The sequence below is a fragment of the Saimiri boliviensis genome, chromosome 12 (genome assembly GCF_048565385.1).
Source record: "Saimiri boliviensis isolate mSaiBol1 chromosome 12, mSaiBol1.pri, whole genome shotgun sequence".
Taxonomy (NCBI): Eukaryota; Metazoa; Chordata; class Mammalia; order Primates; family Cebidae; genus Saimiri; species Saimiri boliviensis.
Window position 1 is genome coordinate 18,490,007 of NC_133460.1, and position 27,034 is coordinate 18,517,040.

The 27,034-nt window shown below is 41.6% G+C and overlaps 1 protein-coding gene across 1 annotated transcript in view; it reads right to left on the minus strand.

Annotated features, from left to right (window-relative positions):
* Nucleotides 1-1,468: 1,468 nt before the first annotated feature.
* Nucleotides 1,469-27,034, minus strand: part of ANKS4B (ankyrin repeat and sterile alpha motif domain containing 4B) — a 43,217-nt gene continuing 17,651 nt past the window's right edge. The window contains exons 2-3 of the mRNA XM_010340768.2: nucleotides 22,163-22,620; nucleotides 1,469-8,112 (exon numbers count right to left, since the gene is read on the minus strand). Coding sequence (XP_010339070.1) covers nucleotides 7,023-8,112; nucleotides 22,163-22,326 — 1,254 coding nt within the window. The 5' untranslated portion in view covers nucleotides 22,327-22,620 and the 3' untranslated portion in view covers nucleotides 1,469-7,022. The remainder of the gene's footprint in view (nucleotides 8,113-22,162; nucleotides 22,621-27,034) is intronic.

Below are 27,034 nucleotides of genomic sequence, written 5' to 3' on the forward strand. Positions count from 1 at the left end.
TCTGGCTATCCAGGCCTGGACCACATGCCCATCCTTGAAGTCAGAAGTACAATCAGTCTATCTGCTCACATGAGCTGACAGAGGGAAGGTGTCTCTTACCAAAAAGAGGATTGGATAGTTGAAAGGCAAAATCTACAGATATCCACTACATTATCTGTGTTTAAAGGGCCATTAAGGATCATCTAGTCGATCTTCAACTTATAGATAGGGAAACTGAGGTACAGAGATGCTTTCTCCAGACACCCCCTACTAACCCCGAATCACTAGCAGAACTGTGTTGTCTTTGTCCTGCCAAAGGCCCTGTCCAAATCCCACTCTGACTGTAGCCTCACCCCACCCCTTCCCTTATCGCTACTCCAAGGCTGGTTTTCAGATAAGTCAGCAGCAAAGCATACTTGGCTCTGTTTTCCTGCCCATACTCCTCCTGGCAAGGACTCTTCATGCTCCAGGTGGCTTAGCCAAAAGTTTATCATATTTGCCAGGCTGTCTGTACAGGGACCTTTGTGCTGATATAAAACACCCACATGACCTGATTCCGCATATGTCAAATGACTATGGAGTCTTTCTGAGGAAGCCTAATGGTCATCACCCTAAAGGATGTATAGAGAAGAGTGTGGAATTATGAGAATATTCATATATTTTTTCTTTCATTCTTTTCACAAGAGCCCCTACCATAACCCTGTGCTAGGATACTAAGATACAACAGAAAAGTAGTCCTCAGCCCCAGAGAACGCACTCCCGAAGAGAAGACAGATATTTTTTAAAAATTACAGTTCAGTTATTTGGTGTTACGCGAACATGGTTCAGGGTCCCTGCAGGAAATGCAGATATTCCTTGACTTGTGATGCAGTCCTGTCTCAGTAAATCCACCAAAGTTGGAAATATGTGTCCAGGCACAGTGGTTCATGCCTGTAATCCCAGCAGTTTGGGAGGCTGAGGCAGGAGCATCACCTGTGGTCAGGAATTCAAGACCAGCCTGGGCAACATGGTGAATCCCCGGCTATACTAAAAATACAAAACTTAGTTGGGTGTGGTGGCATGTGCCTGTAGTCCGGCTACCTGGGAGGCTGAGGCAGGAGAATCACTTGAACCTGGGAGGCAGAGGCTGCAGTGAGCCGAGCTTGCTCCAGTGCATTCCAGCCTTGGGGACAGATCGAGACCCTGTCTCAAAAAAAAGTTGGGGCTGGGCGCAGTGGCTCGCACCTGTAATCCCAGCATTTTGGGAGTCCAAGGCAGGTGGATCACAAGGATCACAGGAATTCAAGACCAGCCTGACCAACGTGGCAAAACCCCATTTCTACTAAAAATACAAAAATTAGCCTGGGCATGGTTGTGCATGTCTGTAATCCCAGCTGCATAGGAGGCTGAGGCAGAAGAATTGCCTGAACCCAGGAAGTGAAGTGAAGTGCTGTGAGCCAAGATCATGCCACTGCACTCCAGCCTGGGCAACAGAAGGAGACTCTGTCTCAAAAAAAAAAAAAAAAAAAAAGGTGGGGAAATGTGTCAAAAATGCATTTAAAATATTTGGGCAAAATCACCTGGTAACACTGTACACTATCAATTGATTACCCTGGATGTTCACGTGGCTGATTGGGAGCTGTGGCTCACTGCCTCTGCCCAGCATCCAGAGAGAGTATCTTACCAGTTTCTACTGAATGCGTATCCCTTTCACACTATTGTAAAGTAAAAAAATCTTAAGTTGAACCATCGTAAGTTGGGAACCATCTGTAGACGCCAAACTCAAAAGGCGTGATTGAAGAGAATTTAATAAAGAGACTGTTTAGGAAGAAGCAACCCAGGGTTAGCAATAGTAGGAAATTGCTACCACTGCTAAGCTTGAAAGAGTGGTTAGTGAAACCCAGAAACAACTCCAGCTATTGCAGAGGGCTGCCAGATGGGAGATGCGAGCTTAGATGAAGGCAGCTGCTTCCCTGAATGGAAGAAACAGATGGAATAAATGCCTCAATCTTTCTTCCTTCCTTCCACTGTCTGGTCTCTTGTTAGTACCTCCCATTGGCCAAACCCAACCAGGATCCTAAGGGCAAGGGAGTTCTTTGATGCAGTCCAGAGGCCAACCACCTGGGACACAAAGTAGGATGGAAAATAGTAGAGAGAAGTTCTGGATAGGCAAACAGAAGACAGCTTGCAAAGATGGGAAGTTACTCAACCCAGACTAGGGGCAGAGAGACAGGCTATGTCTCCCAGTGAGGGTGGCTGCATGGAGGAAGGCTTTTCCAGGCAGAGGGGTGAAGGTGTACTAAGACACAGGCATGTGGGAGGCATGTATTCAGGAAGCCACCAGAAATCTAATATAGCTGAAATTAGGGGACAGGGAGAGGAATGGTCAGAGATGGGACCAGAGGTTTGGAGGAGAGAATAGCGCTCTTTAATCATGAGGGTCTCCTGTGTGGTGGTGAGAGTTTGAAAAGCAACAGGGGCCGAGTGTGGTGGCTCATGCCTGTAATCCTAACACTTGGGGAGGCTACCTGAGGTCGGGAGTTCGAGACCAGCCTGACCAACATGGAGAAACCCCGTCTTTACTAAAAACACAAATTTAGCCAGGCGTGGTGGCACATGCCTGTAATCCGAGCTGCTTGGCAGGCTGAAACAGGAGAATTGCTTGAACCCAGGAGGCAGAAGTTGCGGTGAGCCGAGATCATGCCATTGCACTCCAGCCTGGGCAACAAGAGTGAAACTCTGTCTCAAAAAAGAAAGAAAGAAAGAAAGAAAGAAAAGTAATGGGAAGGTAGAAAGTGACAGGAGCCTTGCATATTAAAAAGATTGCATGACTCAACCAGCCTTGTGGAGAATGAATTAAAGACAGATAAGGATACTTACAACAATTCAGTGAGTGACGGTTGGGAGCATGAACCAATAGGTCATCTTGCAAACATCAAGAGAATTTAGCTTTGAGACAAACTGAAAAGTTGAAAGGGCCTGGTGACCAACTGGGTGATAAAAAGAAGTACTGGGTTAAATTTTCCATTTATGAAAAATGGAGATTTAGAGTGTGTGTTTCAATGCAGCTGAAACTGAGCACAATCACTGTTTGGGTCTGCATAATTCATTGTTGTGGTGGGCTGTCCTACACATTCTAGGATGTTTAGCACCCCCTGTTTCTACCCAACGTATGTCCGTTGCACCACTGTTCCCCTATCTTGGCAATCAAAAATGATTCCAGACATTGTCAGATGTCCTCTAGGAGACAAAGGGCAAAATCACCCAGGTTGAGAACTGCCAACTTGGAAGAAAATGGGTTCAGTCCTGGACACGAGTTTGGGGTACTTGTGAGACATGAGAGATGTCAGGTAAGACTTGGGCTTATCTGGATTTGGTGCCCAAAGCAATGGTCTGGGCTGACTTGGACTTAGGAATTATGGGCATATAACTGACCTGATTTACACAATGGCCTGAAATATAAGCACAACACACATTTACCACAACATAACTTCTCAAACTCTCTTCAGTAAAATGCTCCCAACTGCTTTTCCCTTTTGTTGACTTTTATTCCAAGCTACATGGAGGAGAAAAGGGAGGTGGTAGGGGCAATCACCTATTATTGGATTGAGCTATTCTAAACATCTAGTTTAAGAGATGGAGGTTTGAGATCAGTGAGTACTTGAAACCCATCCTAGCTCATAATCCTCTTGTCTTTGTCGCCCATCAAGGCCTTTATATTGCTCTGGCATCTTCTCTTAGGCCCCTGTAGCTGGTATTTAGTTGGAAAGATATGGAATTCTTAGAACACTGATAACCTCTTATAACATGGTGGAAACTTTTTTTATTATGTAACAATACTCTGTGATGGGAAGTTCTCAGCATCAAGAGGTTATATCCTTGATGCTGAGAACTTAGGAGAATGCTCACCTATTAATTCTGTCAATCATAAAATAATAGAACCCCCAACATGAGCATAAAGATACTTCAAGAGACCCCTAGTGGCAAACTTCTCCCAAAAAGGGATGAGAGTCAGTGTTCAAGGTCATTTCTACCAATCTAAGTGATGGCTCTCTTGCTATTATGCAGCAAGGGCAGGAGGTGGAGCAAGTATCTCATTAGGCAGATTTCGGGCAGTGGGTGAAGAGAAGATCCTGGCATCTATGATGATGAAATATAATAGTGGCAGGCTCAGATACAAACATTTTTTGAGCGCTATTTGCCAACAGCTTCTGTGCCCATTAATGAAGGCGAGCACAACTTCAGTTTATTCCAGAACAAAATATGGTATTTGTAAACATAATCATCCCCTAATGCAATGCATTTATTCAATGACTAACAAGGTTTCTGAATTTATCCGTTGAGGGAGAATGAGCCAATTGTTCATCAGATTTGAGCATTTGTATCCTCCCTAAGCTTGACTCCTCCGCGATGCCTCTTGGAGTAACCCAAACAGATGTGCATTAGAGAGCAAGCTGAATATAAACAGCTGTTTCTGTATTATATCCAGAATCAACAGTAAATTCCACTTGATATAAGTCAGGCTGTAGAAAGCTAATGAAGCTTAGCTACTCAGTGGGGTTTCAGTTCAAATTTGGGATTGCCACTGAATAAACGTCAGCAGCAGTTGTTGTCAGTTTCTTTTTTCGGAGACGGAGTCTCACTCTTGTTGCCCGGGCTAGAGTGCGGTGGCATGATCTTGGCTCACTGCAACCTCTGCTTCTTGGGTTCAAGCAATTCTCCTGCTTCAGCCTCCCAAGTAGCTGGGATTATAGGCATACGCCATTACGCACAGCTAATTTTTGTCTTTTTAGTAGCAACAGGTGTCTGCACTGTTGGCCAGGCTGGTCTCGAGCTCCTGATTTCAGGTGATCTGCCCACCTTGGCCTTGCAAAGTGCTGGGATTTCAGGCATGAGTCAGGTGTTGTCAGTTTCTGTCATGGAACCTACACATATTCAGATATGCGGCAATGTGACAGACAACAGTAAATAAACCATACATACATAATAAGAATGAAGATGTGGAGTTTCCTTTTATGATTAAATCTTCCCTCCAAAGAACTTAGATTTTTTTTTCCTTTTTTAAGTTTCAGTGGGTGTTTACCCTTAAATAACTCATCAGTTGGCCAGACACTTTTTTTCCTGTATCCTTCTTGGTCTCCTCCCTCACCCTCTTACTTAGGACTATGTTATTCTGCTACAACTGCTGTAACAAAACGCCACAGACTGGGTGCCTTCAAGAACAGAAGTTTATTTTTTCACACCTTCGGAGGCTGGAAGTCCAAGATCAAGGTGTTGGCGGGGTTGGTTTCTCCTGAGGCCCCTCTCCTTGGCTTGCAGACGGCTGCCTGAGGTTCTCACTGTGTCCTCACGTGGCCTCTCTGCATGCCTTCCACCTACATGTCTCTTCCTCTTAGAAGGACACCAGTCCTAGGCCAGGTGCAGTAGCTCACACGTGTAATCCCAGCACTCTCGGAGGCCAAGACAGCTGAGTCACCGGAGGTTAGGAGGTTGAGACCAGCCTGGCCAATGCCGTCTCTACTAAAAATACAAAAAATTAGCCAGGCATGGTGGTGCATGCCTGAAATCCCAGCTACTCAGGAGGCTAAGGCATGAAAATAGCTGGAACCTGGGAGGCAGAGGTTGCAGTGAGCTGAGATTGCACCACTGCACTCCAGCCTGGGCGACAGATCAAGGCTCCATCTCAAAAAGAAAAAAAGAAAACATAAAAGGCCACCAGTCCTTCGGGATTAGGGTCTTGTTGTTATGACTTCATTTAACCTTAATCACTTTTTTTTTTTATTTTTTTGAGACGGAGTTTCGCTCTTGTTACCCAGGCTGGAGTGCAATGGCGCGATCTCGGCTCACCGCAACCTCTGCCTCCTGGGTTCAGGCAATTCTCCTGCCTCAGCCTCCTGAGTAGCTGGGATTACAGGCATGCGCCACCATGCCCAGCTAATTTTTTGTATTTTTAGTAGACACGGGGTTTCACCATGTTGACCAGGATGGTCTCGATCTCTTGACCTCGTGATCCACCCACCTTGGCCTCCCAAAGTGCTGGGATTACAGGCGTGAGCCACCGCGCCCGGCCAATCACTTTCTTTAAAGGTCCTATTTCCAAATACAGTCACATTAGGAGTCAGAGCTACAACATATGAATTTGACACAATTCAGTCCACAACAGGTACCCTGTATTCTATTTCTTTCTTCACTTTCCCCACTACGACTCTGTCTCTATTCTCAGGCAGGAGTATTATAGACTCATTTCCATTACTTGTAAACAAGTACATATTTGTTAAAGGGTTAGATGCATTTAAGTTGGACATCAAGCCTCAGGCCAGGGAATAGCTTTAGTCTCTACCACTAGGCAAAGTCATAGAGCTCAGGACAGAAAAAGACTTATAATCCCCAGGTTATACACATCAGAAAGCAGGCAGCAGGATAATGTGATGAGATTATAATTTTAAATCCATAGATAATTAAAGAAAGTTTCTTTCATTTTCCTGTCATGCATATGACCCTTTCTTTATTCAAAAGTATCAAAAATATAGGCTGGGTACAGTGGTTCATGCCTGTAATCCCAGTGTTTTGGGAGGACTGCTTGAGGCCAGGAGTTTGAGACCAGCCTAGGCAACATGGCAAGACCCCAACTCTACTAAAACATACAAAATAAGCCAGGTGTGGGGGTGCACACCTGTAGTCCCAGCTACTTGGGAGGCTGAGGTGGAAGGATCACTTGAGTCCAGAAAGTCGAGAATACAGTGAATTATGATCATACCATTGCACCCTGGCCTGGGTAAGAGAGTAAGACCCTCAACTAAAAAAAAAAAATTATACATATGTATAAAACTGAAGAGAAATGCCATTTTCTTGTTACGAAGTCTCCTCAAGTTTCTCATGCTGATTTATTTGGATAGGCATAGTCTACCTCCCAGAGTAAAGTTTGGGCCTCTCTCTCAGGGAGGCATCTCAAATGCCCTAGAATCCATTCCCAGTGACCTGGCATTGGGTAGAGAGGGAGTGCTGCCTGGAGTGCGACCAGCGGGCCAAAGCATCACCCCAATGCTGCCTGCCAAGGCTCTCCATCACAGGCTGGTGTCAGTCAGCTGCCCAGGCTGTTGTAGCACGTGCTTCCTCCTGTTGATAGCATTCAGAACTTTCTTCCTGGGACCCAGCTGCATTTGTATGCTCTGAAGGTCCTCATCAGAGCAGAGCAGCAGAGCTTCTAGATCAATCTGCTCTCTCATAAAGATAGGCAGGAATTCTTCCAGGTGCTGAGACAACAAGAACACTTCCAGGGGTGTGGCATCAACCACGTCTTCCTCCCACTCCACTTCATCCTCATCCCAGGGCAGATCATCTTTGAGGCCGATTTTCTCTCCCTCTTCATCAGCTGTGTCCTCATCAACCGCTGCTGCTCCTTGTCTTTGAAGCAATTCACTGGGCAGTTTAAAACCCAACTCCATCTTGCTATCTGAGATGTCTTCAGGACTTGATATCCTGTTCCTTTTAAAAACAATATTTCCTAGACCTGGACGATTGAGAATGGATTCATGGTGTACACTGCTGTCCTCCTCTGCTGACAACTGGAGCTTCTCTTTGAAGTCCCCTGAGAAGGAGTCTTCCTCTTCCTCTCTGAACACTTCCATCACATTCCTCTGCCCACTTCTGCCTTCCTTCCCCACCTGTTCTGCTGTATCTTTGTTCTTCTTGAACTTGATCTTGAAAGTGTCTTTGATACCCTTAGATAGTGACCCGAATGTGCCAGGAGCAGAAGCATTTGAAGGAGATGACCTGGAGAAGGTGCCCCTGGAGGAAGAGAGAGTCCCAGATTCCTCCTTGCTGTAGGTACGGGCCATCTTATTTTGGTGCTTCTCCTGGAGCCTCTCACACTCTTTGATCTGTCTCCTGGCATTCTTCTGAGCCTGCTCCTTCAGCCTGGCAACCTTCTTGGGGTTCATGATGTTCTGGGCAGTGGCAGCCTTGTCCAGGAGAGCAACACATTCATTCTGCTCCCTGCTGGCAGCAGCCTCCAGTGGAGTCTGTAAGTCATTATCCAGGGCAAAGATGTTGGCACCAAAGTTGACCAGGAATGAGACACAGTAGGCATGGCCATTGGAGGCTGCAAAATGTAGAGGAGTGTTTCCCCAGATGTCACACCTATCAGGGTCCCCTCTAGAAGAGAAAATACAAAAAAAAAAAATATATATATATATATATATACGTGTTTGACTCTTTTTCTCTGAACATGGGTCCAAAAAATCAAAACAAAAATAAAGAACAAAAGGCATGTCAATGCAAACATGTTCATCCTGACTTGTTGTTAGAAGATACTGATTGCCGGTCCAGCTGTCCTACAACCATCCCATCCTGAGACCACATGACCAGAAACAGAGCCCATCTCCATTTCCACCTTGTGCCTCCTTTTTGTTTGTCTCTTGTCTTGAGATAGGTTCTGACTGTGTTACCCAGGCTGGAGTGGAATGGTGTGATCATAGCTCATTGCAGCCTTGACCTCCCAGGCTCAGGTGATTCTCCCCACTCAGCCTCCCAAGTGGCTGAGACTACAGGTGTGCACCATCACACCTAGCGAAAGTTTGGCGAGAGGGTTTCGCCATGTTGCCCAGGCTGGTGGCAGACTCCTGGACTCAAGCCATCCACTCACCTTGGCCTCCCAAAGTGTTGGTATTACAGGTGTCAGCCACTGCGCCTGGCTGTATCTCCTTTTTAGGAGCAAAAACAAACAAACAAACAAAACAAACAAAAAAACTAAGAAATTCTCCAAACAACTTTCTTGTATCGTTGGCCAGCACTGGGTCACATGCCTAAAAGAAGGGAAATACAGTATTGTGTTTAAGTTAAATCAATTAGCTTTTGCCCTGAAACTAGGGATAGGATTGTTCAATGGCTCATGAAGGAAATAATAAAATCAAAATTCTACAGCATGTGCCAATTTCTGTGGTGTAAATACATCTACCATGGCAAATTTCAAGCTACCAATGTGACATCACTGGACACGGAGTTTGGAAGAGATACGCAGTAGCATATCATTATCAGTTATTTCCACCATGTAGATATAATTGACATGAATAATCTTAAGAGCATAGGTAACAGTGAAATGTATTAAAAGTAGGATGTGAGAGTTTTGTGTTATCTTTTTAATATAATTTGGTAAATTATAAGTTTGCATAATTTTTTTTTGAGACAAAGTCTTGCCCTGTCACCTAGGCTGGAGTACAATGGCATAATCTCAGCTCACTGCAACCTCCGCCTCCCAGATTTAAGCAATTCTTCTGCCTCAGCCTCCCGAGTACCTGGGATTACAGGAACCTGCTACTGCACCCAGCTAATTTTTGTATTTTTAGTAGAGATAGGATTTCACCATGTTGATCAGGCTTGTCTGGAACTCCTGACCTCAAGTAATCCACCTGCCTCAGCCTCCCAAAGTGCTGGGATTACAGTTGTGAGCCACCACACCCAGCCTGTAATTTTATTTTTAAGAATGGCTATGTTCTCAGGAGCTCAAGGTTACCGTAAGCTATTAAGGCATCACTGTACTACAGCCTGAGCAACACAACAAGACCCCATATTAAAAAAAAAAAAAAAGTCTAGGCTTAGTGGCTCATGCCTGTAATCCCAGCACTGGGAGGCTGAGATGAGAGATTTGTTTGAGGCCAGGAGTTCAAAACCAACCTGGGAAACCTAGCAAGACCTGTCTCCATTAAAAACTATTTTAATAAAAATAAATACAAAGTAAAAAAGAATGGCTATGCTTAACTATGTCAAACTTTCTAAAATTTAGCAATAACTCCTGACAAGCTGGTTCCAGCATGCCACTGCTACCCTCCTGAGTTGAGTCACATGTGAGGAAATAAATAACTGAACCAAACTCAGACCCCATCAGCAGGAAAGAAAAAAGAAATGGATGTTGGGGAGGTAGCAAATAGTGTGTTATAAACATTATTCACGAAAAGGGTATTACATTGCTATTTATTCCTCAACTTACTTCCGAACCTGACTGCAGGTTCATATAAGTGTGTCCTACAAGAGTTTATGGTGGAATTGGGGATACTATTAGATTAAGGTCAGAGAGCAATGCCTGGCACAGAACAGGGACACAGCAGGTGCTTCAGTACTGGTGGAATGAATGAAAACCTACTGGAGTCCTGCCCAAGGCAGCAAACCCTCCTCTTCTATGAAGACTTGGGTTACAAACACGCACAGATGAAAAGTTGAGTAACTTTTCAAAAATTTTTATACTTTAGGTTCTGGGGCATATGTGCAGAACATGCAGATTACATAGGTATACACATGCCATGGTGGTTTGCTACACCAATCAACCCATCATCTACATTAGGTATTTCTGCTAATGCTATCCCTCTCTTAGCCCCTCATTCCCTGACAGGCCCCAGTGTGTAATGTTCCCCTCCCTGTGTCCATGCGTTCTCATTGTTCAACACTCACTTATAAGTGAGAACATGTGGTGTTTGGTTTTCTGTTCTTGCGTCAGTTTGCTGAGAATGATGGTTTCCAGCTTCATCCATGTTCCTGCAAGGACATGAATGCATCCTTTTTTATGGCTACATAGTATTCCATGGTGTGTATGTGCCACATTTTCTTTATTCAGTCTATCATTGATGAGCATCTGGGTTGGTTGTAAGTCTTTGACGTTGTGAACAGTGCCACAGTGAATATGTGTGTGCATGTATTTACATAATAAATGATTTATAATCCTTTGGGTATAGACCTAGTAATGGGATTGCTGGGTCAAATGGTATTTCTATTTCTAGATCCTTGAGGAATCGCCACAGTGTCTTCCACAGTGGTTGAACTAATTTACATTCCCACCAACAGTGTAAAAGCATTCCTATTTCTCCACATCCTCTCCAGCATCTGTTATCTTCTGATTGTTTGATCACCATTCTAACTGGCGTGAGATGGTATCTCAATGTGGTTTTGATTTGCATTTCTCTAATGACCAGTGATGATGAGTTTTTTTTATACGTTTGTTGGTTGCATAAATGTCTTCTTTTGACAAGTGTCTGTTCATATCGAGTGACTCTTTGTAACGATGGCCAGAGCCACACTCCACTGCTGAGAACTCTGATAATACAGATATTAAGGGGTCCTTCCTTTGCTCTAGACTCCAAAATCAGAATCTCATTAGACTCTGGCCAGGCTGGCCCCATGGAAAGAGGACAGTGAGTCTAAGAAGTCCTTGTAACATTCCCAGGAAGTAGAGGACAGATACAGAAGGGAAGATCAACACCCTTCCAAATGACCTGTTAGTGCACCATGACCCTTCTATTAGTTCCTGGTTTCTCAAAGTTTGGTCTCCAGACCAGCAGCAGAATCATCATCTGTGAGTTTGTTAGAAGTACAGAAGGATCCCAAGCCAGACTTACTGAATCAGAATCTACACTTTAGCAATATCCACAGGTGATTTGTAGGCTCACTACAGATTGAAAAGAACTTCACCGGTTTACATGATCCAACCAGTGTCCTATACTTTGATAAATCAGATTTTTAGTTGCTCCATAAGAATCCCTAGCTCTTTGGTGCTTGTTAGTTACAAAGAAGCACTTTCACATTCTTTGCCATCAACCATCACAATATCCCTCTTAGAGAAGGCAGGCAAGAATCAAAATAAGACTCAGGGAGTTTAATTAAGCTCCCTGATTTGCCCAAGGGTGATAGGCAGCATGCTTTGGATCAGGCTGGTCTACAAGTCGTATGTTTCCAACACAATACATCCTAGAATAACACAGGAAAAGCCCATTTTACCAGCTACACGGCCTCAAGCTTAACTTTTCTAGGACTTGGTTTCCTCATCTGTAAATTGAAGATAATACTATTACCTATTCACAGAGTTATGTGAATTAAATAAGTTAATTTACATAAAGCATTAGAAAACTGCTTGGCACATAGTAAATATTGAATAAAGCTTGCTTATTATCCATCCTCTTGCCCTCAAACTTGTAATCCTTAATTTCATGTATTTATTTTTCCTCATATTCAACTAGTAAATTCCTGGAGCATAACTGTTGTGGGTTTTTTAAATCACTTATAGGCCAGGTGAGCTGGCATCAGCACTTTGGGAGGCTGAGGCCAGTGGATTGCTTGAGGTCAGGAGTTTGAGACCAGCCTGTTCAACATGGTGAAACCCCATCTCTACTAAAACTACAAAAATTAGCTGGGCATGGTGGTGAGCACTTGTAATCCCAGCTACTCGGGAGGCTGAGGCAAGAGAATGGCTTGAACCTGGGAGGTGGAGATTGCAGTGAGCTGAGATTGTGCCACTGCACTCCAGCCTGGGCAACAGAAAGAGACTCTGTCTCAAATAAAAATAAAAATAAAAATAAATCACTTATAGTCTGAATTTGACAAATATTTATGCTCTGTCTCCTTAGTTGTATAATATGCCCCAGAGGGCAAAGCCTGTGTCTCTTTCATCTTTGTGTCATCCACATGTCCCAGCAGAAGTCTTGACCCCAACCCAAAGAAGCCACCCGTCATGTAAGTGACTGAATGGGGCCAAGTTTGTTCTTTGAACAAAGTCACAGTTGAATACATAACCCATCTAGAAAGGACAGCCACAGCTCAGCTACCTTGGGTAAAAGCAGAAATGACATTGCCAGTGCTCCCGTTTTTTCAAATGAAGCCACAAATCCAGAATTTCATCTGAAATTTTGTGATTTTTAAGTGTTGGCTCAAATTTAAAAGAAAAATATAGTAAAGTCCAAATAAAACACATTTGTGGACTAGCTCCAGCCCATAAGCTGGCAACCGGTAACCTCCTTCTGAGCAGAGAGAACAGTGTGAGCAGAGGCACAGATGGCTGATATTACAAGGCATATTTGGAGAACCAGGAGTATAGATCAGCGTGACCAGAGTGCAGGGACTTGAGGGTAAGGGAAAAGAGTGGAAAATGAAATTGAATCTAAGGAAAGCAAATATTAAGTAACACAGTTTTGCTGGGAAGCCACTTTCCAGAAGGTTCTGGTCAGTCAGCCTGATTTGATTGTTAGGGATGAAAGGAGACCCTTCAACTTTGGCACAGACCCGCATCTTAAGAGACTGCAGTGCCTCACCCCCAAACATGTGGTTTCACTTTTTGTTTTAAATAACCACTAGAGGTAAAAGACTCCTTAAGTATCCTAGACATCAAAGAAAGATTGTAAAACACGATGTTACTAAGACATCATTACTTAAGATGTTACTATAAACAGAAACAGAAACATACTGATTAAAGATGCCTGAAGTTATCCTTGAATTGGATAAGTTGAAAACAAAATTATTAAGAGGAATGAGCTGCAGTAGGAATGCAGAAAGGTGCTAAGATGTCTGGGATAAATGTAGATGTTTAAGACCATAGAGTGATGGAATTTTCCCATTTCATTGACTTTTTAAAAAATTTTGCTTTAAGTTCTAGAATACAGGTGCAGAATGTGCAGGTTTGTAACATAGGCATACATGTGCCATGGTGGTTTGCTGCACCTGTCAACCTGTCATCTAGGTTTTAAGCCCTTCATGCATTAGGTATTTGTCCTAATGCTGTCCCTCCCTTTGCCCCCCACTCCCTGACAGGCCCCAGTGTGTGATGTTCTCCTTCCTGTGTCCATGTTTTCTCCTGGTTCAACTCCCACTTTTGAGTTTGAGCATGCAGTATTTGGTTGTTTGGTTTTCTGTTCCTGTGTTAGTTTGCTGAGAATGATGGCTTCCAGCTTCATCCATGGCCCTGTAAAGGACATGATCTCATTCTTTTCTTATGGCTGCACTCATTTCACTGAATCTTAAATGATGCCTTCAAGACAGAAGAAAGAATAGTAAACCTGAGGTGACCCCAAAGGCGGGTCTTCTTTTGAGAAAATTTCAAATGCAAAATTCCAGATGACACTGTCAGTAAGACAATTTCTGGGTTTTCCTAGTGGCTTTAAGTGATTTCAACTTGCAAAACTTCTATTTACAGATACATTTCCAAACTGATATATGATTTAAATGAAAACATTTTCCACAGACAAGTTGTATGGAGTCCTTCTAAACTCCATACTTGTCATTGTTCACAATTATTGATAGAACCATTGCATGTATCTGCCCAGGTCACACACTGGTCTCCCTTGTTTGATAATCGGAGTTCAACATTGATGCTCTGTAGTTTTCTTGAGCTAAGGGTTTTTCTATTCTCCCTTTTCCCCCCAAAACAGAAACTCACCAAAGAGATTTTAAAATAATCCATTTTCCCCTTGGTTTTTGGTAGATGAGTACATTTGGGCAATAATTTTTAAAGCTGGCTTAGCCCTATTGTCACTAAGTAGGCAATTTGCTTAAATTACTCTGAGCATCTGTTCCATTCCAATTTCTTCTCCTGAAGTTGATTTTTTATGAAGTTCTAAGAAAACAACTCTTCTTTCAAAAATGTTTTTCTGCATAGAAAGAAATATTTGGACTCGCTAATAATCAAAGAAATGCAAATTAAAACAATACTCTGCCATTTGCCAATCAGATAGGCAACGATTAAAAAGAATAGTAATACTTGGTTTTGGCAGGAGTATGGGGAAAGAAATACTGCTGGAAGAAGCAGAAAGTGGTTCAAATTTCCTGGCACAATACATACAAAAAGTCTTTAAAATGAGGCAACCTTTTGAATCTACAATTCTACCTTTAGGAATCTGTCCTAAGGAAAGAAATATCAGATCTTTGTGCAAAGATGAATGAACAAGAATGTTCCCTCCAACCTTACTTATAACAGGAAAAAGACTGGATTCAAATTAAGCATCATGAATAGTCAACTGATTAAATATATTACGGCATCAACCTGTGTCCATTAGTGGAAGAACGGATAAATAAAATGTAGTGGCTCCACACAATGGAATACTATCCAGTCTTAAGAAACAAAGAAATCCTGCCATTTTCAGCAACACGGATGAGGCTGGAGGACAGTATGTTAAGTGAAAAAAGGCACAGAAAGAAGAATACCACATGATCTCACTTATATGGGGAATCTAAAAAAGTCTCGAAGCAGAAAGTAGAATAGTGATAACTAGGGAGAATGGTGATAACCTGTCATTCTAGGCTGGAATTGTGCCAGTGCATTCCAGCCTGGGTGACAGCAAGACTCGGTCTTAAAAAATAAGTAAATAAATAATTTGCTTGAACTGGGACCCGGGAGCAGAGGTTGCAGTGAGCCGAGATCACACCACTGCACTCCGGCCTGGGCTACAGAGCAAGACTCCAGCTCAAAAAAAAAAAAAAAAAAAAAAAGAAAAAATTTAGATCAGCCTGGCCAACATGGTGAAACCCCGTCTCTACTAAAATTACAAAAATTAGCGGGGTATGGTGGCAGTTATCTGTAGTCTCAGCTATTCAGGAGGCTGAGGCAGGAGAATTACTTGAACCTAAGAGGTTACAGTGAGCCAAGATCCTGCCATTCCACTCCAGGCTGGGGACAAGAGAGAGACTCCATCTCAAAGAAAAAAAAAAAAAAAAAAGAATAATCTGGGGAAAATGTCTAGTTTCTGTTTAAAAAATGAAACCAAGAAATTTCATACACTTTACAGTAAAATGAATTTTTTTGTAATTGGGCCATTATGCTTCCTAGTGCAGAAAAATACATGTAATGATCACTTTCCATCTTTAAATTTTAAAAAGAAAGGAATATAGTTTTCTAACAAAGCCAGAGTTTTTATATTGATGGTTGCTATAGGATTTGTCTATCAGGTAATGACAGATTAAACTCTGAAATCATCAGACTGGAATGAACTTCAGTAGTTGATTAGCTTCTAAATTCAATTTTTAATTTTCTTTTTTTAATTTCAAGTTTGGGAGGTTACATGTGCAGGTTTGTTATATAGGTAAACTGGTGTTGCGAGGTTTTGTTGTACAGACTATTTTGCCACCCAGGCACTAAGCCAATGTATTCTCATCATTTACCTCCCACTTATAAGTAAGAATATGTGGTACTTGGTTTTCTGTTCCTACATTAGTTTTCTAAGAATAATGACTTCCATCTCCATCCATGTTCCAACAAAAGATGTGATCTCATTATTTTTCAACTGCATACTATTCCATGGTGTGTATATACCACATTTTCTTTATTTAATCTGTCATTGATGGACATTTAGACTGATTCCATGTCTTTGCTATTGTGAATAGTGCTGCAATGAACCAAAGAACATTCAGGTGCCTATGTGTGTGTGGGTTTTTTTTTTTTTTTTTTTTTTTTTTTAAGATGGAGTCTCACTCTGTTGCCCAGGCTGGAGTGCAGTGGCATGATCTTGGCTCACTGCAACCTCCTTGTGGGTTCAAGCAATTCTTGTGCCTCAGCCTCCTGAGTAGCTGGAATTACAGGTGTGTGCCACCATGCCCAGTTAAGTTTTTGCATTTTTCTTTTAGTAGAGATGAAGTCTCAACATGTTGATCAGGCTGGGCTTGAACTCCTGACCTCAAATGATCCACCTGCCTCAGCATCCCCAAGTGTTGGAATTACAGGCATGAGCCATGCATGTGTCCTTAGAGTAGAATGATTTATATTCCTTTGGGTATATACCCAATAATAAGATTGCTGGCTCGAAGGGTAGTTCTGCTTTTAGCTTGTGGAGGAATTGTCACACTGCTTTCCACAATGGTTGAACAAATTTACACTCCCACTAACAGTGTATAAGTGTTCCCTTTTCTCCTCAACCTCACCAACATCTGTTATTTTTTGATGTTATAACAGCCATTCTGACTGGTGTGAGATGGTAATTTTCTTCCCTTTTCAGTTTCCTTAAATCTAATTGGAAATTTGACCAGACACTGGTTCCGAGGATTGTCTATGGTCTAAAAGGGAGATCACCTATGAAAATCCTCACAAGACTTTTTTTTTTTTAATTTTTTTTTAGCCTACATCAGGCCTATTCAACACAGCAGATCTCAAATACTTTTGAGGACGAGAAAACAAATCTGAAATGTACTAGAACCTGTGAGAAAACCGGAGTTCAGAAGGAAGGACTAGGAAAAGCAACGTTAAAAGAGTATTTGCACCCATAGCCAGTGTTTAATAAATATTAATATAAGCCAACAGGAAGCTGGATATTTTTATCATATTGAAAGAAATTACGTTACCATGTCAAATTAGTGGAGAAAAAGATAGATTACAACAACTAATTGTATTGGAACAAATGGGTAGCTGCTTGGAGAATGCAGAGTTAGATCATAATTTCAGATCTTAAACAAATTATATATAAAATTTTTAAAATAAAAAAGGAAACTAAAAAAAGCACTAAATTATCAGTCAATATTGAGGCATGGTCTCAAAGTCAGAATCACACAACAAAGATTGAAGACTTATATATACTTAAGTATATATAATGTTCATATTTATATTTAAAATACCTGTCAAAAATAGAAATTGTGTATTGTAAAATAGTTGTAACCTATATGACAAAGAATTGATATTGTTAACCTTAAAAAGCATTTTTATAAATCAAAGAAATGTTGAAACTCCAATATAAAAGTGGAATAAGGTTATAAACATGCAGTTCACAGAAGTGGCATTCAAATGGCCAATTCAAGTATAAAAAGAATTTTCAACCTCATCAGTAACCAAAGAAAAGAACATTAAAGCCACACTGATACAGCATTTTGTTTTTGTTTTGTTTGAGACAGAGTCTAACTCTGTTGCCCAGGCTGGAGTGCGGTGGCCTGATCTCGGCTCACTGCAACCTCTGCCACCTAGGTTCAAGGGATTCAGGAGCAATTTGTGCCTCAGCCTCCTGAGTCGCTGGCATTACAGGCATGTACCACCACAGCATGCTAATTTTGGATTTTTAGTAAAGATGAGGTTTTGCCATGTTAGCAGGCTGGTCTTGAACTCTTGGTTTCAAGTGATCCCCTCGCCTTGGCCTCCCAAAGTGCTGGGATTACAGGCATGATCCACGGCACCTAGCCTGATCTATCATTTTGGATCTATCATACTGGCCAAAATGGGTACTCACTTTCTGAAGGACAACATGTCTATTTACACACACACACAGTCTTTCAATTGCACAGATGCTACTATGGTTTGAATGTTTGCATCCCCTCCAGAATTCATGTTGAAACTTAATCCTAAGTGTAACAGTGTTAAGCAGTATGGCCTTTAGGAGGTGATTGAGTCATGAGGACTCTGCCCTCATGAATGGGGTTAGGTACCTTTAAAAAAGGTCTTGACACAAGGAATTTGCCTTTTTTTTTTTTCTTTTTGCCCCTTCCTTCCCTTCCTCCATGTGAGGACACAGCCAGAGGATCCAATAACAAGGCACCATCTTGGAAGCGGAGACAGGGCTCTCATCAGACACCAGTCCTACTGGTGCCTTGATCTTGGAAGTCCCAGCTGCCAGAACTGTAAGAAATAAATTTCTGGTTTTCATAAATTACCTAGTCTAAGGCATTCTGTTATAGCAGTACAAATGGACTAACATAAATGCCAATTGATCTAGAAATTTCACTTTGGAGAACTTATTCTCAAGAAAATGTGGCCGCACCCAGTGGCTCACCCCTGTAATCCCAGCACTTTGGAAGGCCAAGGTGGGCAGATCACCTGAGGTCAGGAGTTCGAGACTAGCCTGGCCAACATGGTGAAACCCCATCTCTACTAAAAATACAAAATTTAGCTAGGTGTGGTGGCACATGCCTGTAGTCCCAGCTACTCAGGAAGCTGAGGCAGGAGAACTGCCTGAACCCAGGAGGGGGAGGTTGCAATGAGCCGAGATCGTGCCACCACACTCCAGCCTGAGTGACAGCGAGACTCCATCTTAAAAAAAAAGAAAGAAAGAAAGAAAGAAAATGTCAGCTGAGTGCAGAGGTGCATGCCTGTAATCCCAGCACTTTGGGAAACTGAGGCATGTGGATCACCTGAGGTCAGGAGTTGGCCACTAGCCTAACATGGTGAAACCCTCGTCTCTACTAAATACAAAAAACAAAAACAAAAACAGCTGAGTGTGGTAGCACATGCCTGTAATCTAAGCTACTTGGGAGGCTGAGACAGGAGGCGGAGGTTGCAGTAAGCCAAGATCGTGCCATTGCACTCCAGCCTGGGCAACAAGAGCAAAACTGTGTCTCAAAAAATAAATAAATAAACAAAGGAAGAAAACATCAGTAAAGATATATGTACAAGGATAGTCATCACAGCACTATTCAAACTAGGGAAAACAAACTAGGTGTCCAAGAGAGGTGCTGGCTAAGAAATGTATTTGTTGACTAGAGTCCTACAAAGTCCCTGAAATTTATAGAAGAATATTGACATGTATTTATACACACTGTGTTTTATATAGAGACAACTATATAAATCCTAGTAGCATGGCATTATAGGACATTTTTTCTTCAAATGTTGTGTGCATATGTGTGGTTTAATCTTCTGGGTTCAGTTCATGTTACTTTTGTAATTAAAGACTAGCAGAATACGGCTGAGTGCTGTGGCTCACATCTATAATCTCAATACTTTGGGAAGCTAAGGTAGGAGGATTATTTGAGCTCAAGACTTTGAGACCAGCCTGGGCAACAAAGCAAGACCTTGTCTCTAGTAAAAATAAAAATAAAAGACCAGCAGAACACTTACTGTGACAGGATATTTCAGGCTTTCAAAGGAGAGAGAGAGAGAACACCTAACCATTACTATTCAAAATGGTCCTCAAATGGAACAAGAGCTCTGTGCTTACAGAGAAGACCCCTAAACCCTCTTCTAGGAGGACAAACCCACTGATTGATATGGTCTGGATCTGTGAGATCTGGGGGTAACAAATCTCAAATCAAATTGTAATCCCCCATGTTGGAGGTAGGGACAGGTGAGAGGTGGTTGGATCACGGTGGTGAATTTCTCATGAATGGTTTAGGACCGGAATCCCCCTTGGTACTGTCCTCATGATAGTGAATTCTCATTAGATCTGTTTTTACCTCCCTGCCTCGCTCCTCTAGCTCTTGCTCCTACCATGTGAGATATGCCTTTTCCTTCTGCCATGATTAGAAGCTTCCTGAAGCCTCCCCAAAGCAGAAGCCAATATGCTTCCTGTGCAGCCTGCAGAACTATGAGCCAATTAAACCTCTTTTCTTTATAAATTACCAAAGTGTAGGTATTTCCTTAGAGCAGTGCAAGAATAGACTAATACATTGATTTTAAAGTAACCAATATCTTGCAGTTTGTGGAAGGAAGTAAACTTTCAGTAGACGGAGAAAGTTGGGGAACCCTAGGCTGAGCAGAAGAAGAGGTGAGGCAGCTGGAGAAGGCTGGCTGATGGGGATTGATGTGTCTGAGAAAAGGAAGTCTTAAATCAGGCAACAGAGACGGGAAGATCTGCTTCACTCACTTCTCATTCCATCTTACACTTAGGAATTCTCCCAATCCTGGGTTCTTCTGACTTCCTAAATGTCCCCTGTTTTAATACAGAGTGTCAACATCCAAATCCTGGGTCCTTAACCCTCCTTTTCCTTCATCTGCCCACATCCAGTCAATCATAATTGATTCTAGATCCAAACTGCCACTCAAAGCCAACCACATTTTCCCATTCCCACTATCACTATCCTAGTCCAACTCATCTCGACCATTAAAACAGCCCCAAACATTCTCTCCAACCATTATCCATCTACCTGAGCTTTGTAAACACAAATCTACTCTGGTGGCTTCCCTGCATAAACCCAAGACATGGCTTCCTGGACCCTTAGGATAAAGTCCTTATCAGAGTTGACAAGGCTCTCTGTGATCTGGTCTTATCTCTTGGGGACTTGCCTGTCCCCAGTTGAGGGGACTTGAGCCATGTCCATCCATATTCAGCTTCTCTACTTCTCAGAATGTAGTGTTCTGTATAAGGGAAAACACTCTTTCATTTGGCCAACTTGTTTTCATTTTCCTAATCCCAGCTTAAATGCTTTTCCCTTAGGGAAGCCTTCCCTCACCCCTGAGATTGAGGTAGATGCCTATGTTACTTAGTGCCCTCTATTTCCCTTTTTGTAACAAACATCACAGATAAGCCAGGCACAGTGGCTCACATCTGTAATCCCAGCACTTTTGGAGGCCAAGGCTGTCAGATCACTTGAGCTCATAAGTTCAAGACCATCCTGGGCAACATGGTAAAACCCCATCACTATAAAAAATACAAAAAGTGCTGGGCATGGTGGTGCACACCTCTAGTCCCAGCTAATCAGGAGGATCAGGTGGGAGGATCACTTGAGCCCGGGGCTCAAGGCTGCAGTGAGCTATGATCACAACATTGCACTCCAGCCTGGGTGATAGAGGGAGACCCTGTCTCAAAGCAAACACACACACACACACACACACACACACACACACACACACACAAATATCATAGATGTCTTGTCTTCCCCTCTCAAACCTGAACACCATGACAGGGATTGTGGCTATCTTTCTGATCACAGTGTGCCAGTGGCTAGCAAAATGGCTGGCACATAACAGATACTGAATAAATAGGTGTTTAATTGGATTCACTTGGTTCCTTTATTTACATTGTCCTTTTTTCTTTCCTTACTCTTCTTGAGTCACAGTTGCCAACACAATCTAGCCCTCTGATAACAGAACAAGCAGAAGAGGTAGCTTACTTCATTAAAATCTGGGCAAGGAGATGGGTAGGTGGGTGGGTGGGTAGGTGGGAGGGTGGGTGTGTGTGTGTGTGTCTCCACTGGCCAAAGAAGTAACAGAGTCAAGGTAGGCTAAAGATTCTTTGTAGAGCCAGCAACTCCATTCAGAAGAGCAAGACTCTGTGTCAAAAACAAAAAATAAAAAAATAAATCATGTGCTTGTACTGGGATTGAAGGTTAATAAAAGACTGGAATTTTAATGGCATAGATGAAAAAATAAACTAAAAACATGTCATTTGTTCCAACCAAATTTGACAACTTAAAACCAAGTAAAACAGTGGCCTCTTTTAAAAGAGTGAACTATTTAAATTTCATGAAAACCATTTTTAAAGGCATAGAATTAAAATATCTCCCCTCTTCTCCACACAGACAATGCCTTACAGTTCAGAATCTCTCCTCTGATTGTGACTAAGGGATGAGCCACTCCCATAGTGCCAGTCCTCAGTGAGAAAAGAGAGCCTCTCTAGGTATAGTTTTCTCCCTTTCTCTAAAAAGCCAATCATTTAGACAATATAGAAGAGGGATAAAGTATTTGTACTGACATCCCTGCCTCTTGCTGCTGTCTGCAAAAAGCTACCATGAACACTGTTTCCAACTGAAACCATTGGGTTGAACTTACCCTCTACTGCAGATTATCTCTAGGGCTTCCAAGTTCCCATGGTAGGCTGCTAAGAGAGCGGGAGTCATGCCATCTTCATCCGAAAGATTTAGATCTCGCTTGGTAGCCTCTTTTAGAAGTTCCAGGTAACTATCACTAGCAGCTTGGTGGTAACGAGTAGACATTTTTTCTGCTCACCAGAACTTGGCCAGATGTCTCTCCAGGCAGAGCAGGGTGTTGGCAGATTAACCTTTCTATAGAGTTAGTTAATCAGTGACAAGGAAGAGTGTCACCGGGGCAAAGCTCATTCCAGCTTCCTTTCATGGAAGGCAACAAAGTTCGAGGCACTGAACTTAGATCTTTTCTCTCTGGAATGGCCATGACGTTGACTACTGAAGACTTCTGTATTCATCTTGAGTGTTTTGAGGTACATTTAATTTTTCTATGTCCATTAGTTTCTTGAGTGTAATACTGGTCATCTAGGCACAAAATATAAGAAATTTCTTTTAAAAATGCAGAGCTAGTCTAGTTCACTGTTTTTATTTCCAAAAATAACAGCTTTATTGAGGTATAATACCACTAAATTTATCCATTTTATGTATGCAATTCAATTCAATGATTTTTAGGACATTTATAGAATTCCATACCCATTATCATAATTTCCATCAACCCTCAAAGATCCCTCATGCCATTTGCAGTCAATCCCATTTCCACTCCCAACCCCAGGAAACCAGTGGTTTGCTTTCTGTCTCTATAGATTTGTGGGTTTATTTGTTTGTTTGTTTTGAGACAGAGCCTTGCTCTGTTACCAGACTGGAGTGCAGCAGTGCAATCTCAGCTCACTGCAACCTCCATCTCCTGGGTTCAAGCAGTTCTCTTGCCTCAGCCTCCCAAGTAGCTGGGGACTACAGGCGCACATCCCCACACCCAGCTAATTTTTTTTTTAATTTTTAGTAGAGATGGGATTTTACCATGTTGGCCAGCATGGTCTTGATCTCTTGACCTCATGATCTGCCTGTCTCGGCCTCCCAAAATGCTGGGATTACAGGTGTAAGCCACTGTGCCTGCCTATAGATTTGTTTTTTATAGGCTTTTCAGATGAATGAAATCCTACAATATACAGTCTTCATTATATAGCTTTTTTCAATTCATATTTTTTTGAGGGTTGTTCATGTGTAGCATGTACAGTAGTTCCTTTCTTTTTACTGCTAAGTAATATTCCACTATCCTAGCATACCGAATGTTCTTCATCCATTCAATGTTTGATGAATATGATGAATATTTGGGTTGTTTCCATTTTTTAGCATTGATGAATAATGCTAGTTTGAACACTGATATACAAGTCTCTGTGTGGATACATATTTTCATGTGTCTTGCATATATATCAAGGAGTGAAACTGCTGGGTTACACGGCAATTTACATTTAGATTTCAGAAGTTGCCACACTTTTCAAAGTGGCTATATGACTTCATATTTCCACCAATAACGTATGAGCGTTTCAGTTTCTCCACATCCTTGCCAGCTCTTACTATTGCTTATCTTTTTGTTTACAGCCATCCTAGTGGGTGTGAAGTGCTATTACTGTGGTTTTAATTTGCAATTCCCTAATGACTAAGATATTGAGCATCTTTTCATGTGCCTATTAGCCATTCTTACATCTTCTATTCAAATCTTTTTGCCCAATTTTAATTAGGCTGTCTTATTAATAAATTATAAGATTTATATACTCTGGATTCAAGTTCTATATCAGATATATTTTGGACAGAATGAAAATGAAAATACCACATATCGGGATTTAGAGGATGCAGTTAAAGAAAAGCTTAGGACAAAATTTGTAGCTTTTTATGCATATATGAGAAAGAAAAAAAAAAGATCTCAAATCAGTAATTTAAAGTTATCGATAACTCAAAGGAAGGAGAAAAAGTATAGAAAAATGACTACAAATAAAGAGTACAATATAAGACAAAAAAATTTCCAGATCTATCTGCAATAAAAACAAAAGAAAATGGACTAAACTTATGATGTGAAAGACTCAGCCATGTCTTGTTTATAACAGAGACTTCGAAAACATAAAACTGCAGAAAGAGTGAAAGCAAAAAAATGGAAAATTCATAGCAAGCAACTACTCACAAAACATTGGTGTACCCATATAGATGGTCTGCAACTTACAGGAGTTTGACCTAATTTTTCAACTTTATGATGGTGCAGAAATGATAGGAATCTGGTATGCTTCTCAGCTGACCGCTGAGTTATTATATTAACTTACGGTGGGTTTGCATTGTAAGCCGAGGAGCACTTGTATTGGTAGCAAGGGGAAATACAGTTTGAGCCAAAAAAAATTTTTCTAGGCATAAAGAGAGATAATACATAATAATGAAAGGAACAATTAATCAAGAAACTGTGATAGTTTTAAACTTGTATAAATTGAATAACATAGCTGCAAAAAAGGGAAAGCAAACATGAAACAGAAAAAACAAACCCGCAATCATAGGGGAAGATGTAAGATACCATCATAATGTTCTACATCAGATTAAAAATTGGTATAGATATAGAAGATTTGAGCACAATTAACAAGCTTCATCTAATAGTTGCATAGAGAAAGGACCCTGTACCCCATAGTAAATGCATGTTTTTTCTAAGCACACATAGAATATTTATAAAACCTGACCACTAGGCCAGATGCAGCAGCTCATGCCTGTAATCCCAGCTCTTTGAGAGGCTGAGGAAGGTGGATCACAAGTTCAGGAGTTCGAGACCAGCCTGGCCAACATAGTGAAACCTCGTTTATACTAAAAATACAAAAATTGGCTGGGTGTGATGGTGCGTGCCTGTAGTCCCAGCTACAGGAGGCAGAGGCAGGAGAATCCCTTGAACCCAGGAGGTGGAGGTTGCAGTGAGCCGAAACTACACCATTGCACTCCAGTCTGGGTGACAGAGTGAGACTCTGTATCAAAAAAACAAAAAAAAAGCAAAAAACCAAACCAAACCAAACCAAAAAAACCCTGACGACTGCATAGAGCCCATGCAGTTCTCAACAAATAACAAATAACCACGTTCATGCAAATCGTGTTCTCTGAAGACACTACAGCTAAATTAGAAACATCATCCTTACATAACTCATCAACTATGCATATATTCTCCTGTGGTGTATTTTGTACATTGTTTTCATCAAATACATGTAATTTTACATTATGTCTTTTCCACTCTTTAATCCATCATAAATATATTCCCATATTATTACACAGTCTTTAATATATTTGGATAATTGTCCACTAAATTGATGTGAAAAATATCTGTTTTTGAAGTCTGTAACTGTGTATTCCTCTTATCTCTTTTTGTCTAAGTCTTTATTCCAAGATAAATTATTTACCCACTCAAAAAAAGTATAAAGCTTTCATCTGCAGTTTCTTCACAAAAATAATAAGCTCCAAGGGTCACTGTTTGTTCCTTTTTCTGGCTTCTAGGTGAACAGCAGTAGAAGCAGCCTGGAGGGCAGCATTCTTTAGCTTTTTATTAAACATTCTTTTTAGCCCAGAGAGAGGGACATATCCAAACATGATGGTGAATACTTGGAGAAAACGGTAAGGTTATTCCTCAATTTTTGTATGAGGCACTTTAATTTAGATACAACTGCATTCATTAATGCACTTCGAAATTTAAAAATAGGGCGGGTGCGGTGGCTCACCCCTGTAATCCCAATATTTTGGGAAGCCAAGGCAGGTGGATCACTTGAGGTCAGGAGTTCAAGACCAGCTTGTCCAACATGACGAAACCCTGTCTCTACTAAAATAAAGAATTAGCTGGGTGTGGAGACACACACCTGTAAGCTGAGCTACTCATGAGGCTGAGGCAGGATAATCACTTGAACCTGGGAGGCTGAGGTTGCAGTGAGCTGATATCACACACTGCACTCCAGCCTGGGTGACACAGCAAGACTGTCTCAAGATAATAATAAAAAATATATACATAACCTGAGAGAGAACTTCTGAAAGATGTATTATTTGTAGTAGTATTCTAAGACTCCAACCAAAGGGTCAGCTATCAGAAACAGATGATGAGGAAGAGGAGCAGGAAGAGAAGAATGGCGGCCACCAGGATGGCCATACACAAAATGAGGATGAGGAAGAAGATTGTCAAAGTCAAAAATCTAGAGCTGAATCTCTAAATTTAATGTTTTATTTGGGAAAATATTTGCAATTTGGGATACACACATAGGCCAGGTGGTCTTCAGTATGTCTAAAGAGCAAAGAGAAGTTCGGAGGTTTCATTAAAAAGAGAAACGTTACATATTGCTCTTCAAGAAAGTTCATTGGCACTAGTAAGGGTTTGGAGAGCTGGCAAGTCTAGTGGGCAAAATTAGTCCTAGAGTTGCAGCAAGTTATCTCAGCAGCTGTATATAAAACTTCTCTCGGGTTATAGCAGGCAGTCCCAGCAGTCTGTCTTGCAGAGAATTACATTCTTGGAGCAATTTCTTTTTTGTACTCAGAGTGCTACCCCACCACCTCTGCCACCCAGCCCCTCAACCCTGATTTAGTTGGGTATAACAAGAATGACGCAATTTACATGACTTTCACAGGATAGGGGCGAAGGGCAAAGAGGACAGAGTAATTATAGGTATGAGAAGAAGGACTGGAGACAGAAGACAAGAAAGAGAAAGAATTTCTTAGCTCCAACAGTTCTTAGAACTTGAAGTCTCCTGTGAAATGGCGAAATATCTGAACTTTTCTTAAATGGTAAATATCCTGGCATCCTCTAGCACTTTCTTGGGAAAACTTCTTTTTTGGGAGAAGAATGGGTTGGGGCAGATTTTTAGAAATCACATATGAAAGGGTTCTGGAGAAGGGTTTAAAAAATTCTTTTGAACTTGAAGATCCTCTTTATCCCATCCCTTCA